This window comes from Octopus sinensis, linkage group LG15 (genome assembly GCF_006345805.1).
Source record: "Octopus sinensis linkage group LG15, ASM634580v1, whole genome shotgun sequence".
In the NCBI taxonomy this organism is placed as follows: Eukaryota; Metazoa; Mollusca; class Cephalopoda; order Octopoda; family Octopodidae; genus Octopus; species Octopus sinensis.
In genome coordinates this window covers 41,270,405-41,287,372 of record NC_043011.1, presented here as the reverse complement: position 1 = coordinate 41,287,372, position 16,968 = coordinate 41,270,405, and the positions used below count along the sequence as shown (strand labels likewise).

General features: G+C 38.8%; 2 protein-coding genes and 1 non-coding gene across 3 annotated transcripts in view; 1 reads left to right on the top strand and 2 right to left on the bottom strand.

Annotated features, from left to right (window-relative positions):
- Positions 1–5,546, bottom strand: part of LOC115219808 (protein misato homolog 1) — a 32,305-nt gene extending 26,759 nt beyond the window's left edge. The window contains exon 1 of the mRNA XM_029790082.2: positions 5,400–5,546. Coding sequence (XP_029645942.1) covers positions 5,400–5,483 — 84 coding nt within the window. The 5' untranslated portion in view covers positions 5,484–5,546. The remainder of the gene's footprint in view (positions 1–5,399) is intronic.
- On the bottom strand, positions 3,785–3,857 carry Trnat-ugu. The gene has a single exon. It is a non-coding gene; the product is annotated as a tRNA-Thr (tRNA).
- Positions 5,547–10,413: 4,867 nt separating the features above from the next.
- LOC115219870 (VPS35 endosomal protein sorting factor-like) overlaps positions 10,414–16,968 on the top strand; it is a 51,765-nt gene continuing 45,210 nt past the window's right edge. The window contains exons 1-3 of the mRNA XM_029790167.2: positions 10,414–10,468; positions 12,795–12,885; positions 15,826–16,026. Coding sequence (XP_029646027.1) covers positions 10,452–10,468; positions 12,795–12,885; positions 15,826–16,026 — 309 coding nt within the window. The 5' untranslated portion in view covers positions 10,414–10,451. The remainder of the gene's footprint in view (positions 10,469–12,794; positions 12,886–15,825; positions 16,027–16,968) is intronic.

Here is a 16,968-nt window from a genome sequence, read left to right as displayed (position 1 = left end):
GTGTGTGTGTGTGTGTGTGTGTGTGTATATATATATATATATATATATATATACGAGCAAAACGCCCCCCCCCCCCCCGTCCAATGGACGGTGCTGAGTTGCCAAACATTTAAACCAAATTTTCTCAAAACAGCTTGTCCGAACATCCCATAGACCTTCCCTTTGAGGAACACTGATTTAACCTAAATTTGAGACACTAGCAAAAGAAGAAATAAAGATAGACTTTTTTCCTATTCCAAAGAAAAACAATTTCCCATGGCTTTATCAATCGCATTCTCACCTGGAATTGATTTTTGTAATTTTTTCAAGACTTATACACGCCCTGATACCGTCGGTATCTACATATCAAATTTGAGCGCAATCGGATGGAGGATGCCCAAGATGCTAGAAGCCACAAATAGACAGACAGACAGAATGGATTTTATATAAGATATATATATATATGTGTGTGTGTGTGTGTGTGTGTGTGTGTATATATATATATATAAGCACCCATTACACTCTGGAAGTGGTTGGAATTAGGAAGGGCATCCAGCCATGCCAAACCAAACTGGAGTTTGGTACAGTCTTCCAGCATGCCAGCCTAGTCAAACCGTCCAACCCATACCAGCATTAACAACAGACATTAAATGATGATGATGTATGTATATATATATATATATACACACATACACCCAAATACATATATATATATATATATATAATGGTGGTGGTAATGGCATTTCACCACTCTCAATGATTTCCAGACTAAGCAAACAAACCTACACACTTATCACAAGGCACCCCAACCATGACCATCTCATCTGCTTGGTTCTCTTGTTCCCAATTTTTTCTGTTGAAATATGCAGCTTTTGTTTCAGTTAATTTTGAAAATAATGAATTTTTTTTTATATATATACCCAGGCCTATTCCCCATTTTGTTTTTAGGAAGGGGTAGCCTCAGCAAGACATACACCAGGCATTCCATTCATTTCCCAGCTCAAAGGGCAAGCCCCGTTTAATGCTCAGGTCAAGGCATAGAACGCGACCTCCAATAACAGTAGTAGGGCCCGACAGCATATGCTGGTTTACCCCCGCCGCATCATACTGGTTCCATACCCCTTTCAGCAACATCAAATTCACTCATCTGTCCACAAATACTCTCAAAGCTTTTCTATCATTTATAAATTTTCTTGCCTCACTCACTCCAACACTTCTAACCACCAAAGCTTTGGTAACGAATAATTTGATAAAATAACTTTGTCGTTATTAAGCTGATGTGCACTTTGACTGTTTTGTTACCATATCTGAAATACACTGCTTTTGTTTCAAACAATTTTAAGAATAATAAAGAATTTCATTATTTACATTTGACGGATATTTGTCCTCGTCTTGTTGTTAACACAACGTTTCAGCTGATATACCCTCCAGCCTTCATTGGGTGTCTTGGGGAAATTTCAAACCTGGGTTCTCATTCCTAAGGTATTTTTTGATGTTATTATTATCATTATTATTATTATAATTATTCTGATCACTGCCTGGAATCAAACTTAGAATCTTGGGGTTAGTAGCCCATGCTCTTAAACCACTACGCCATAAATTGGTCATTATTAATCTGGTGTTTGGAACGTTAATTAACATGAAATTTTGATAGATTTTAATTGAGATCACTTTAACCCTTTTGTGGCCATATTTCTGTTGAAATATAGAACTTGTGTTTCAATTAATTTTGAAAATTATCAAGAATTTACTTAAAATCATCATCATCGTTCAATGTCCATTTTCCAAGCTGGCATGGGTTGGACGGTTCGACTGGGAACTGGCAAGCCAGGAGGCTGCACCAGGCTCCAATCTGATCTGGCAAGATTTCTACCACTGGATGCCCTTCCGAACGTCAACCATCATGAGAGTGCAGTGGGAGCTTTTTATGTGTCACTGGCACGGGAGCCAGTCAGGGAGCACTGGCATCGACCACGTTCAGATGATGCTTTTTATGTGCCACCGGAACAGGAGCCAGTCAGGCAGCCCTGGCATCAATCACATTTTGTTATTATTAAGCTGGTGTTTGGAACATTAATTAACATGAGATTTTGATGGGAGTTTTTAATCAAGTTCCCTGTAAAACAGGATCTTTGTACCATAGAATGAGGGACAATTTCAAGTGGTTTGTTATCAAAAGGTTAAGATGATGGTGGGGGGGGGAGTTGATTTTGAGATATTTGGCTGCTATTTCTGGCAAATTGAGCAACTATACAGAGTTGAGCTCAGACAAGTCAATACCATATGAATTAACAGCATAATTTTGAAATCAATACAAACACAAGCAAAGCATTTTCATTGGTTATTAAGGGAGGGTGCTCTTTTATCTTTTTTTTAGGTGTTTCTTAATCGAATATAAGGTGGAATGAAATGAGGTGAGATAATCCCATTTAATTCCACTGTCTGTCGGATTAATCTGGCTGTAAAGGGATAGAGTGAATGGGGCATGTATCAAATTGATTCAAGGATTTAAACATTATTACTGCTAGCATTAAAAACACACACACATGAATATATATACATATATATATATATATATATATATATATATATATATATATATATATATATATATATATATAATATATATATATACATATATACACATGTATCCAAGACAACGAGCTGGCAGAACTGTGAGCACACTGGGCAAGATGCTTAGTGACATTTTGTCCGTCTTTACGATAGTTCAAATTCTGCCAATTTGCCATTTCAGGATAAATTAAGTACCAGTTGCGCACAGGGGTTGATGCTATCACCTTACCCTTCCCCTGAACATTGCTAGCCCCGTGCTAAAATTTGAAACTACAGTTTTGCATTTCATTCTTCCAGAGTTGATAAAAAAAAAAGGTACCAGTGATGTACTGGAGCCAATGGTTTTGACTGTCAAAATTTGAAACATTTAAGACATTTAAGTAGCCCATCCTGCACAAATGGTCCCTGAAAGGTTTATTTAACTCTTTCGTTACCAACCCGGCTGAAACCGGCTCTGGCTCTGAGTACAAATGTCTTGTTTTCATAAATTTTGAATTAAAATCTTCCACCAAACCTTAGTCACAATTTATGTTCTTAATACTAGCTGAATGATAACTAAGTTATTTTACTAAATTCTTTGTTATATTTAAAGTAATTGAAAGAAATACAGAACACCTCAAAATAAATACAGTAATGAAAGGGTTAAGGGTGATGAACAAAACACCCATGTTTCCAGAGGTGAATTATCCAAACCCCCAAAGAATTCCTCCCAACACATGGCTATGATGCTCCCCCCACTACTTCTGCTCATGATCAGAGATGTACATATCGTCAACCACTAAGGGACATGCTCAACTGGTTACATTTTACATAAAAATAACAATTTTGGCACAAGGCCAACAACTTTCAGGGTATGCGGCTAGTTGATTATATCACCCCTAGCACTTGAAGGCCATTTTATTTCAACAGTTCTGAAGAGAGGAAAGGCAAGGTTCACCAAGGAATTTAAATTGAAAACATAAAGAGCTAGAAGAAAAGCCGTTTTCAAATTTTGGCACAAGGCCAGCAATTTCGGGAGAGGGTTAAATCGATTGCATTGATCCCACTGCTCAACTAGTTTTTAATTTATCAGCCTGAAAGGATGAAAGATAAAGTCAACTTGAACGGAATTTGAACTCAGAACGTAAAGACAGACGAAATGCCACCTGGCATATTGCCTGTATACTGACGATTCTGCCGGCTCTGAGATCAAAGGTAAACAAAAACAAAAAAAGAATGCAATACTGTTACAAGCCCCCAGTGAGGATCGAACTCACGACCCCTGGTTTACAAGACCAGTGCTCTAACCACTGAGCTATGGAGGCATGTAGTTCATCTCGTTTTGAAATGTCAAGTAATAACAAACAAGCGCATCAGCTCTCATTCCTGTAATAACAACCGGAAAGAACATACAAGACAGCCACAGAAACACTGAAGAAATGATGAGGTGGTCACAGCTGGAATGTCTTTGATAATAGGGTCTGTTCGATCAACATACAAATCTTTGCACGATGGCTAACCGAACACTTCCACAGACATCCAGGTACATGGGAGGCAAATGAAGCGAGAAGGGGTACACAAAACACTAGAATATTTGTGATAAAGCACCCTAGATGTGAAAGGAATTAATAGAAGGTACGCTTGGAGCGGCGACATGAGATATAACTACAGAATCATGCCCCTCTATTGATTCTGTTTCTTCAGAACTTTCTGGAAATGCTTATTTTTCGCAACGAGAACTTACAGAGATATGTTTGAATCTCTCGCTATATGTATGTATGGCGACTACATTGACGAGTATTATTTTTTTCTTTTTCAATAAGTTTTAGAACAGTCTCCATACATCCCACTGCAGACATGGTTTCTTGATAACTAATTTAAATAATTTGCAAATGATTATTTTGCAGAAATGTCTGCAAGAATCTAGACCATGTAAGGTTGATATTTCGAATATACGAATCCGAAGGGGGAAAAAAAAGTTAAAGGAAATTCATGGTTACCAAGTCGATGGGGGGTGCAAGAGAAAGGTAGAACAGAACCGAAACACCTCGAAAACTATTTGTCATTTTTCTAAATTTTATCAGTATGATTATAATCTTGACTCTCGAAAATATATCTATGCAAAATGCTATTTCAAGATATACATTTTAAAGACAGTTATCAGGAAACAATGTCGGGAGGCAAGGAAATGATTGATTAAAAATGTTTTAAAAACTCTTTCTTAATGTTATCAGCATAATTGTAATCTACACCCTCAAAACGTATGTGGCAATCTTTCGTCTCTTGTAGACCTTTCCGTCGATTTCCGTAAAAAAATTTTTTTTTTTACATATGGGCTTGCGGGAACTTTTGAAGTAATGAGAGCGAAAGAGACTAAGAGAAAGCGATTGTATGACGAGGGAAATTCTTTTGAAGTTACCGTGCATGGGAAGTATTGATGTACATGTGTGTGTGTTTGATGGGGTGTGGGAGACAGACAGTATGTTGTGTAAGTGAAGTGCTTCTGTTAGTATGTGTAAAAGAAAGAGATAACTGAAATTTTTTACTCGGTGTATGTGTATATGTATGTATATTACTTCAAAAGTTCCCGCAAGCCCATATGTAACAAAAAAATTTTTTTACGGAAATCGACGGAAAGGTCTACTAGAGACGAAAGATCGCCACGTATGTCTGTAAAATTCCATTAGAAAATATGCATTTTTGAGACAGTTACGAGGCACCAAAGTCGTGGGGTACCGAACTGTAGTTATGTCCGAAATTCTTAATTTCTTAGAATAAAACGCTAAAATGGCATAGTTTTGTGACGATGTATCATCAAAGTAGGTTTTTAGCGATCAAGGAATGATTGATCATTCGATAAAACTTACCTGTATATTCCACCAGTGTGTTCCGACGTAATTAGCATAATGACCAAGCTGAAGGGTTATCACTTCCCTCGTTGTTGTCGCCATGCTTTTAATTAAACAAATTAATTAAACAGCAATATCAAGGGAGATAACTGAGGAAATAGTAACCGACTAAATTTTATTCCGCAGTTGCAGCCTCTACTGTTGTTTTGTTTAGCCCTAGGTCAAATCTGATCGAGCGATGGAACATATGATCAAAAGCCTTCTAACCGTAACCATCCAGTCTTTGTAGTTGTATATTTAAAACTGCTTTATCCATTCAATGTGCACTTTTCGTTGTTTACGACGGTAGTGCAGGAGATGAAGAATTTTGGCTGTTATTTCTAACATGTTCGCAAGAAGGTTCTGCCGTTGGTTCAGAAACCGGTAGACCTACACATAAGTGCACCAACACCGCAAGTCATCAACTTTGTTTCCTCATAACATTTAGAAAAATGGGTCTTTTTTAATGAAATTTTTCAGATCCCTTTCGGAGTATATAGATTATGATTATATCCAAACTTAGGTCAAACTAACGGGTTTGACTCGAGAAAAAAAAAACAGAAAAAATAGTGTAATAGGTGTAAAAGAACATGTTATAAACGAATATGAAAAAAAATGCGCGCTGGCGAACGGGGGGTGTGGGAGAGGATTCGGAAAATTCCCATCGTGAATGTTCCGAGTCGTCTCACCACAGCCAAAAGCACACACACAAGCGAACGAATGAGTCACTCGACCTACATGAAAGAACAACTAAATCTCTTTCAAATTACACTCTGGCGTCTTAGGTTAAGAAAAATTTCCTGGAAAAGTCCGAGGAGGGGGGTACTTCCTGGAAAGTTCCGTGAAAGGGAGGAGGGAGCTTTCTGGAAAATTCCGAGGAGGGAGCAGCATGAAGGGGACTTCCTGGAAAGCGACGAGGAGGGTGAGATAAAGGGGGATGTCCTGGAAAGCTCCAAGGAGGGAAGGAAGGAGACGTCCTGGGAAGTTCCGAAGAGGGGCGAGGAAGGGGAGGGGGACTTCCTGGAAAGTTCGGAGGAGAAAAAGGGGAGAAACGGGAGAATTTCCTGGAAAGTTCCGAGGATGGAGGGGTGATGGGGAGGAAGGGAACTTTCTGAAAAGTTCCGAGGAGGTGAGATGAATCGAAGGGACGGGAGGAGGACTTCCTGGAAATTTCCGAGCATGTGGGTGAAGGGGCTTCCTGGGAAGTTCCAAGGAAGGAGAAATGAAGAGGAGAGGGACCTCCTGGAAAGTTCTGAGGAGGGAAGATGAAGGGAAGGAAGACGAGGGAAACAGAGAGACTTCCTGGACAGTTCCGAGGAGGGGGAGGTGAATGGGAGGAAGGGGATATGGGACATTCTGGAAAAGTCCCAGGAAGGGGAGGAGGGACTTCCTATAAAATCCGAGATGGGGAAGGAGAGAAAATATTTTCTGGGAAGTTCCAGGGAGTTGGAGGAGGGAGGTTACTTCCTGGAAAGTTCCGAGGAGGGGAGATGAAGGGGAGAAGGGGTGGGACTTCTTGGGAAGGAGCGTGAGGAATGACTTCTTGGAAAAGTTCGATGAGGGGGAGGAAGGACTTCTTGGGAAAGTTCCAATCGCCCCCATCTCGGTCGACGCTTTTTGTAGCCTGTCTGTTGGTTCATTGTCGTCTCCTGCTTCGATTGATTTGGTTGCTATCGCTACTGACCAACCCTCCTTGGACTCTCTGGACGTCTCTTCACCACAGTTTTCCTGCTGCAAGTTTGAACACCTGTCTCTGCCTTTTTGTGAAGGAATCATTCTCTGCGATGTTTCTACCGGGTTGCTCCGACCCATCATTCCTGAACATCACCGTCGTGCTGTCTTTGAAGTACAGCATTCACTGTCACATCCCAGCATTGCGGCCTCAGTAAAGCTTATCTCGTCCAGCTTTTTCTGACCGAATATACGTCAGTCTATTACTGCTTGGTCACGTGCCTGTGTACCATGTCAGCTTTCCAAGGTGCATCGTCACGTGCGAGCCCCTCTTGGGCACTTCCAGCCACCGGACACAAGGTTCCGTCGCATACACATCGACCTGGTTGGTCCTTGGCCAATCAGTTGCGGATTTACTTATATATTGACCTGCGCCGACCGCTTCTCCAGATGGCCTGAAGCCATCCCACTTGTAGACATTTCCGCGGAAAGTCGCCAGAGCACTCATCTCAGAGTGGATATCTTGCTTCGGAGTACCCTCTAGGATTATCACTGATCGTGGACGCTAATTTGAAGGTTGTCTGTTCCGTGAGCTTTCGAGCTTTCTCGGAGTTCTGCACATCCACACCACAAGTTACCATTCCGACGCGAACAGGATAGTAGAACGGTTCCATCGCCAGCTTAAAGCCGCTATCCGTGCTGCTCTTGATCCTCATCGTTGGTCTGAGTTTCTCCCCATTGTTCTGCTGGGGTGCCGCTCAACTGTTAAGGAGGATTTAGGCTACTCCTTCAATGATCTCCTGTATGGTACCATTTTGGCACTTCCTGGACAAATGTTGGCGCCGTCGACATACCGAATGCGGATCCTACATCTTACGTCACACGACCCAGGTCATTCTTTGCTGACCTGCTATCAACTTCCTCCCCATCAACTCCATCACCTCGGAACTTTCCAGGAAGTAACCCTCCTCTCATCCCACTCCCCAGAATTTCCCAGGAACTCCCCCCTCGGACTTTTCCAGAAAGTCTCTCCTCCCCTTCCCCTCCTCGGATTTTGTAGAAACGTCTATTTCCCCTACAGTACCTCCAGATATTTCTACTCACGTGTTTGAAAGAAATGATGCCGTCAAAGGACCGCTCACACCTTTCTACACTGGTCCCTATCGCGTTCTTAGAAGCACACCGAAACTGTTCACTGTGGACATATATCGGGAAAATGAGACAGTCTCTATCGACAGAATAAAAAAAAAACCTGTTCTGAAACAGTTATGCCACTTGCTGACACACCCATCATTCCGCACACACTTCCACCCCCAACTCCACAAGCACCACCTCAACTCATCAAAACACCGACTACACAAACGCATTTTTCACCCTATAGGACAGGTTATGGCAGATCGGTTCATTGGCCGAAGAAATTGTCTCAGACTATTTACATTTCGGCGATCTTTCATCTCTAGTAGACCTTTCCGTCGATTTCCGTAAAATTTTTTTTTTTTTTACATATGGGCTTGCGGGAACTTTTGAAGTAATATACATACATATACACATACACCGAGTAAAAAATTTCAGTTATCTCTTTCTTTCACACATTACTCTATCTCTTCACACACACTAACAGAAGCACTTCACTTACACAACATACTGTCTGTCTCCCACACCCTATCAAACACACAAACACACACACACACACATATACATCAATGCTTGCCATGCACGGTAACTTCAAAAGAACTTCCCTCGTCATACAATCGCTTTCTCTTAGTCTCTTTCGCTCTCATTACTTCAAAAGTTTCCGCAAGCCCATATGTAAAAAAAAAAATTTTTTTACGGAAATCGACGGAAAGGTCTACTAGAGACGAAAGATTGCCTACATTTCTTAACTTTGCCTCGCCAGTGATTGATCCGGAGAATAGACTTATGTTTGTTATAGACACCGCATTCATATTTCCTCTCTTTCTGCATCATTGTACATATATACTTTGTTCTGTTTCATCGGACACCTTTCTTTGCTGAACGGTTCTTTCCTTGTACATATTTGCATTGTATTTTTCAATTGTTCTGCCATAGTTCAGATTCTGTGTATCACACATTTCGTTCTCTACAAAAACAGACATTCTCCTGCATGTTTCATCCAAGTTGTATTCTTGCATTGTTCACACAACTGTTTTGCCATGTTTCACTCTTCTGTGACCTTCTATCGCACGCATACTTCGCCTACCTTCCTTTTGTTCGACCGATCCCGGTCTAAGGAGGTGGGGGTTGTATGCACAGTTATCTCCCCTGATGGCAAAACGGAGTAGTATCTGTATTTCGAAGTGCCAGTTTTGTCATACCCTGTATCACTCTGAATTTCCTTGAGTACTACGTTAAAGATATACGTCCCTGTAGAGTTCTCAGCCACTTGCTCGTTAATTTAACGAGCAGACTAAAGGCGGCGAACTGGCAGAAACGTTAGCACACCGGGCGAAATGCTTAGCAGTATTTCGTCTGCCGCTACGTTCTGAGTTTAAATTTCACCGAGGTCGACTTTGCCTTTCATCCTTTCGGGGTCGATTAAATAAGTACCAGTTACGCACTGGAGTCGATATAATCGACTTAATCCGTTTGTCTGTCCTTGTTTGTCCTCTCTGTGGGTAGTAAAGAAATAGGTATTTAGTCTATCTTTATGTTCTGAGTTCAAATTCCGCCGAGGTCGACTTTTCCTTTCATCTTTCGGGGTCGATAAATTAAGTACCAGATGTGTACTGAGGTCGATCTAATCGACTGGCCCCCTCCCCCAAAATTTCGGGCCTTGTGCCTAGAGTAGAAAAGATTTTAATGAGTAGCCTGTTTTGTTGACTGGGTCAAGTAAAACCCTCGTCATCGTAACCAACGACGTGCCATATATATATATATATATATATATATATATATATATATATATATATATATATACATATATACAAATGTAATATGTGACAATTATTCGGTAGCCAAGATAAAACTCCGAGTTTCGGATGCCGAGGTGGAAATCCATGCATCCCTTCAGATAACTGAAGAGATGGTGGCGTGGATTTCCACCTCGGTATCCGAAACTCGGAGTTTTATCTTGGCTACCGAATAATTGTCACATTTTACATTTACAGATAAATTCCTCTATTTACATAATATCGAGGTCCCTTTCTTTCTTTTGCTATCTTACTGTTTTTATCAATACACACACACACACATGTGTGTGTGTGTGTGTGTTATCTACATGTGCAAATACACCAATAGCATGTCTTTTGTTCTACGAAACAACATATTAGTTGAAGACTAATAAAATGCGAAACAACGGCTTTAAATGTCCTTCCATATTTCTGACCGCATGATTTTAAAATGGCGACTCACAGGTGGTAAGTGTTGTCTGCTTTTTTATGTTAAACTTTAGTTTCACTAATAACAATGTTTAGTTATGAAAACATTGGTGTGTTGAAATAGAATTAAAACCAGACATATCATACGTGTACTTCTATGAAATATTAATAGTAATGTCTACGACATATTTAAAACTTATAGGTGCATTTTCATAACAAAAATATTCTTTCGTAATATAAACAATATATTTGTTTATTTAATTAAAGATATTTTGATATTTTTGTCTGTTTAGGAATATCTAATTTGCATTAATATATTAATTGATATTTCAAAAAGTTCTTTGAATAAATTGTTTATGTAGTTTTATATCGAATTGATATTGGCTAACCAGTATTTTATTTTTGTGGGCGTTTACTGCTGATAACATTTTTTTTTTGCTTTTGCTTTCTCTCTGCCATGGTTTGCTAAAATGTATATCTTACTTTGTTTCCTGGAGTTAATTTTACTTCAGAACTTTTGAAATTTACTTGTCCTTTTCTCCAAGTTATCACTTTTCCTAACACAATGACAATATTCTGTTATGTATCGACGACGTCCCAATGAAGAAACAGCTAAACATTTTATTTAAATCTGAAATTTGTAGTGCCGTCAAACACACACACACATGTATATAATTTAACTAATAAATCATTTTTATGGAATTGTTTTTCTCTACTTGCATATTTTTTTATCTTTTCGGTTTGAACGGCAGTTTTTAAAAATAATTTCCACGTAACTAAACACTTTTAAACTTCGTATACTGGTAGAATGTGTTTATAAAACATCTTTTTCTCTTGGCTTTATTGAGAAAATTCTATAGTTTGTAAGATATTCGTTGTTGTTTTTCTTCAATTTCAACCAATCAATGACGTCTATTGAGATGAAAACATTCTGTGCCGTATGAATATGTCCCTCGTTTAAGAAACAGATTGGGTTTATTTACATTTGTGAAGAAAAAAAGATACCCTTCCCCCCATCCCTAACCCTAATCCAGATTGAAATGCAATAGATCGATACTTGGTTCATAATTATGGGTGACAATTTCATATGGCACCGCTAGAAAAAACTGCCGTTCAAACCGAAAAGATCCCCAAGTTATCACTTTTCCTAACACAATGACAATATTCTGTTATGTATTGACGACGCCCCAATGAAGAAACAGCTAAACATTTTATTTAAATCTGAAATTTGTTGTGCCGTCAAACACACACACACATATGTATATAATTTAACTTATAAATCATTTTTATGGAATTGTTTTTCTCTACGTGCATATTTTTTTTAATACAATTTACCTTTGAAAAACCAATTAGTGTCTCGTAGTGTTTACTTATAGCTCTTTGTTCTGGGTTCAATTTCCGCCGAGATCATTTAAGGGACGACCCTTAGGAGACGACGTCATTCACTCTCTCTTTCAGATTAGCTTCTTTATGTTATGAGGGAAGGTTTTGTTGATAAATGACGTTGTGTATCAATACCGAAGGATTGTCAAGTAAGGTTCTGCGTAATTTAGAAAGTATAGTTGTTGCTAATGTAGTACCAGTTAAAAACGACGACATTCATATTTGACTGCAATAAATCATGCAGACAAAATTTGAAAAACGTAAAATACTGACAGCCGCTTTTCCCTTTGCTCAACGTCCATTTTTCCATGCTAGCATGGTTTAGACGGATGCTTATTATTGAGAAATTTGATTTACAACCGGATGCTCTTCCTGTCGCTAACCCTTGCTTTTTTTTTTTTTTTCAAGTAAGGGATCTGTCTTCTCACGTCTTTCATAGCGTAAAGTGACAGTTGATTTGTTGACAGAAATGACACTAGCGAGCGGCCCCAAATGTAAACAAAACATATATAACGGGCTTCTTTCAGTTTCTGTCTACCAAATCTACTTTCATGGCTTTGGTCAGCCTGGGATTATAGTAGAAGATACTTGCCCCTGTTTGATCTAATCTATTATCAAAAGCATTTCAGTCATAACAAATCTGTCTTTTTATTATTTTTTTCTTTTTACTCCTGGTTAAGCAGCTTCTTTTGTAACCCCACGGTTTCAAGGTTCAAGCCTATTGCATGGTACCTTGGACAACCCAGGACTGACCAGTGTGCACGCATGCAAGTCTTCCCTCTTGAAGCCACTAATCCTATCCAAATGAAAAGCATTTTTTTTAGAAGCTAATGCAACTAAACACTTGTGTTGCTGCCAGTGTTACAATCAGAAAGCAAAGAACCAGTACACGTGCACTGAAAAACATTTTGTCTTAAACCCTAATACGTCTGTCTATTCTCTGTTCAGAATTTATTGCAATTTGTGTTTGATATTCTTCCAGGTATCACCAATCTAAAGACTATGCAAAGGAAAAAGAAAAAAGACAGCTTTCTTTTGAAGCTACAAGTAACCATCCCTTAAAAGCCATAACGGTCAGTCAACCTTTTTAATTTCCTCTAAAAGAGCATAGAATTTGGCACAGTCCCTAGAGTTCTAGTGTTATTAGCAGTATGAAATTTTGAAACTTCAATACTCCAGCAATCTGCTCCAATTATCATTGAATTTAACATTGGCTGATCAGAGCAATGTTTCAATTCCTGATTCTCTCTATTTAGTAATTTGGAACATAGACTGTCTGTAAAGGATTTTATATATATTTTGTAAAAAAATATAAGTCTGAAAGAAGCAGCACACTCTAAGCTGTAGAACAGTATATATTAAAAATGGGGAAGGCTGGTCTATGGGATTATCTTAGGTTTTCTGTCTAATGGTTTAGCTTTATGGCATATTGTCAGAGCCTAAAAAACCTGTTGGCCTATAACTTCTTAAACAGGAAACCTAAGGTAATCCCATAAACCAGCCTTCCCCATTTTTAATATATATATATATCATGTAGTTTTGGTGAAGCATTGTGTGGTATAACTTTAAAGAGATTTGTTGTAAAAGGCCAGAACAATGCAAAAAGATATAACCTACAAAAAGAAAAAAACATTGTTCTAGCCTTAGTTAACAAATCTCTCTCTCTATATATATATATAACTCCCTATAGATTTCTATAGAATACGCATAGTCTGTATAGAATTCTGTGCCATGGACTTCGACAAATAAATATATTTTTCCTGTACAGTAGTATAATAAATAATTTATTAAACTTTTGCAGTCAGTGAGAAATCATTAATAGGTAATCTGGCTCATCCACTTCAGGTGTGATGGCAAAATAGGAGCTGTGGCCAGCAATATTAGATTAAGAGAAATAGCTATGATCAAGGATTGAACCCAAGTCACAGACTCCGTCAAGAGATTATGATCTACATATAAGCTACTTGCAACAAATGCTTCCATGCAAAAATTATAGAGATTCTGTTGTGTTTGTTTCTCTTTATAAATGTGTACTTTCTTGCAAAAGTAGGCCTCCCCTTTTTATTAACTGACATAAGTTGTTTGAATTGCACAATTGAGTAGAAAATTCATCCTCTACGGAAACTCGTCTCCCTGTTCTTCTTTATTGTGGACAAATAATGGGTTTCAAGCTGAAACAACATGCTGTCTTGTTGAAGAAAATTTAGCAAGATTGAGACTGTCCAACATCCACCGGCTACAGACCAAAGCTTATGGAGATACTGTTGGCAAGAGTAATGAGCACAAACAGATGAAGTTTAAAGAAGAGGAAACCAACACTGAAGACAAACCACACAGTAGGAGAATATTAAATGAAGTCACTGACCCAAATCGACAGATTGATTCACATGAACAGATGAATCTTGATTGATGAGTTTGTTTGCACAACTGGACTGTGGTCACAGTGCATTATAGATGAGGATTTTGGAGCATTGGAAAGAGTGTGTGTTATGTGGATACCTTACCACTGGACACCTGATTTAACCCATATCTGCCCATAAAAAAATTAAGTCTTAAAATTTCACTGTATTCAGATTAAACGTTATGGTAAGCTTTCACAATCTGGAAGAGAAGGACAGAATGCAACTATTAGCTACAGGCGTCGACTATCTACTGAACATTTTGTATGCTCGGTCAGATGCCAAACAAGTAGGAACAGGTTAAGCATTGTGAAAATGCAACCAGGGGTTAAAAGAAAGAAGGGTGGAAGTCTGCTCTGGTCTACTGGAAAGCTTTGATGTCATGATGATATTTTTGTCTTCTGATCTGGTAACAGGCAGTGAGACATAAGTATATCTTTGTCATCCAGATATTAAGGCTCAATTCATGGAATGGCATTATCTTTCTCCTTCAAGGATTAAGAAGCTCAAGAGCCAGGGATTAGCACAGAATGTCATGGTAACTGTTTTTTCAAATGACAAGTGTTATTTCCTTTACTTTTCTGGACTGAGATGAAACAAAAATTTTTAAATGGTCCACATTCACCAAGACAATGAGTGACCACATGCATTTTTGAAAGCAAATCACCCAATTGGCAAAGTGGGCTGGTCATTGGTTCCCCCATCAACTGTAGAACCCAGACCTGGCATCTTTCAACTTCCATCTGTTCAGTCTAAGGTAAGACAGTCTTCATGAACTATCTTCGATGCTCAAACACATCGCTTCTGATGGAGATAGTGTTGAGTGTTACCTTTTCAGACAGGAGGAGTTATTCATTCTACCAACATGAACAAATTGAACAACCTATGTCACTTTTACATTACTTTTGGAGCAACTCTCATATTGAAGTGTCATGAATTATAATTTAATTTAGAAATATTAAACTACTGTGTGGTAAGGGGGCTCCAAAAGGGGTCTCAGGGAGTAGTGTCCCTGCCTTCCTGAGCTAGTTTTCCGCCACATTTCTTAAAAATCGTGGTAGAGGCCTAGGTCTCAGGACCACTCTTATCTAGAAACTGAGGTTGGCGGGTAAGCAATGGCATGCTCCTCATAGAAAACTCAGCTCCAAAAAGCCTCATGATAGCAAAAGAGAATGGGCACCAGCCAGCCCAAAGGTTGGGATGGGCTGCATCTGCCTACTTTGGTTGCTATGACATTGAGGTAAATCTGGCCACCCCTGTTAACAGGGACAGAACCCAGATTTAAAATGCTGGATGATGATGATGAACTGAATTGTCAGATAAATTCATTTGCCCCCCCCCCACACACACACATTTATTTTCATTCTTCCCGATGTTATTTGGAAAAATATTTTTGTCATAGCATTTTATGGCATTTTTGGGTGGGTGGGGGGCTCTGTTCTTCCTTTACAATTTTTGTTTATTGTTTTTGAAATTCAAATAAATTTTACCTCTTTTCAGACATACCTATTGTTGGGTACAGAAATATTTAACTATTTTATTAAACTAATTATTAACTAAAAATATGAAGCTATTAGTATTGGTTATTTATTTTTACTCTAATCTCTGTTGCAGGTCACTGAAATAAAATGTAGCGACAAAAGAGGGACGCCTTCCCGATCAAACTCTATAGCAACAGGTCAGAAGGGCCTTTCTGAACCCCTTAGTCTTATTTTGGACCCACTTAATGCTGAGTTTGATGGCCGTGATCCTTTATCAATGTTTGCTGCTGAAGCTGAGGCAGAAAATAAGAATCAGAAACCATCAAGTTTGAAGGTAACATTGCTTTCAAATATTTATTTTTTTTATGCATAGACTAGCAGAGATACCCGGCGTTGCTCAGAATTAAAACAGCTTAGTTTGTAAATATATTACAGTTATGTTGAAACAGGTGATACGAGAAAGTGCAGCATTGACAACAAAACATGTAGAGTAAAGGATGGGCTAATTTGACTAAGCGAAATTTTGTGCCTCTGTTTGGAGTATTCTAGGCCCTAACCTAATTGGGGGTGGGAGCTGTGCGATGTTTGAATGCACCATAAAGCTGTCAGGGATATACTCTTTGCAGCAGTCAGCGCTGCGTTTAAAATGACCCATCATCTGGAGTTTTGACACCTCCTTTGGGCTTCTTATCTTACATCACCCATAAAGTAAGTTTAGAGGAACTACAGTTGTTCATTTGTGGGTAACAGGGAACCAATGAGGTGATAGAATTGCCATTGAACTTTAAATGTTGGCGTAAATCCATGTTCAACTATCTCCTTAGATGCACCAAACAATGTCATTTGAAATGCTGAATTGTCTGATATTGTTCAGAAAATCCTTTGACTAGATGGAAGCGCCTTTTAGAAGATTCATAAGCGGTTGAGAAGGAGCTGGTAGTACTGGCAATCTTACCTTACTGTCTGAGCAGCACATGTCATTAATTTCATTTGGAAATTTTAAAGCTTTGCAGAAAAGACAATTTGAGTTTACTACACCAATTTGGACAAAATTATCATTTTATAAGAATGGGATGGATCATATCTGAAAGTAATTCCAGGAGTTGTGAAGAATGAATTTGTATGTAGTCTGTTTCTGAGAGCCATTCTATCGGATCTCTGTCTAATCATTAAAACGTTGTTTCAATGATTCAGCATTGTACTGCAGCACGCCTTTGTTGATGTTGGGAAAGTCTCATCTCCTTTCTCTCTTAAGACTCCAACTGTTGTGCTGCAG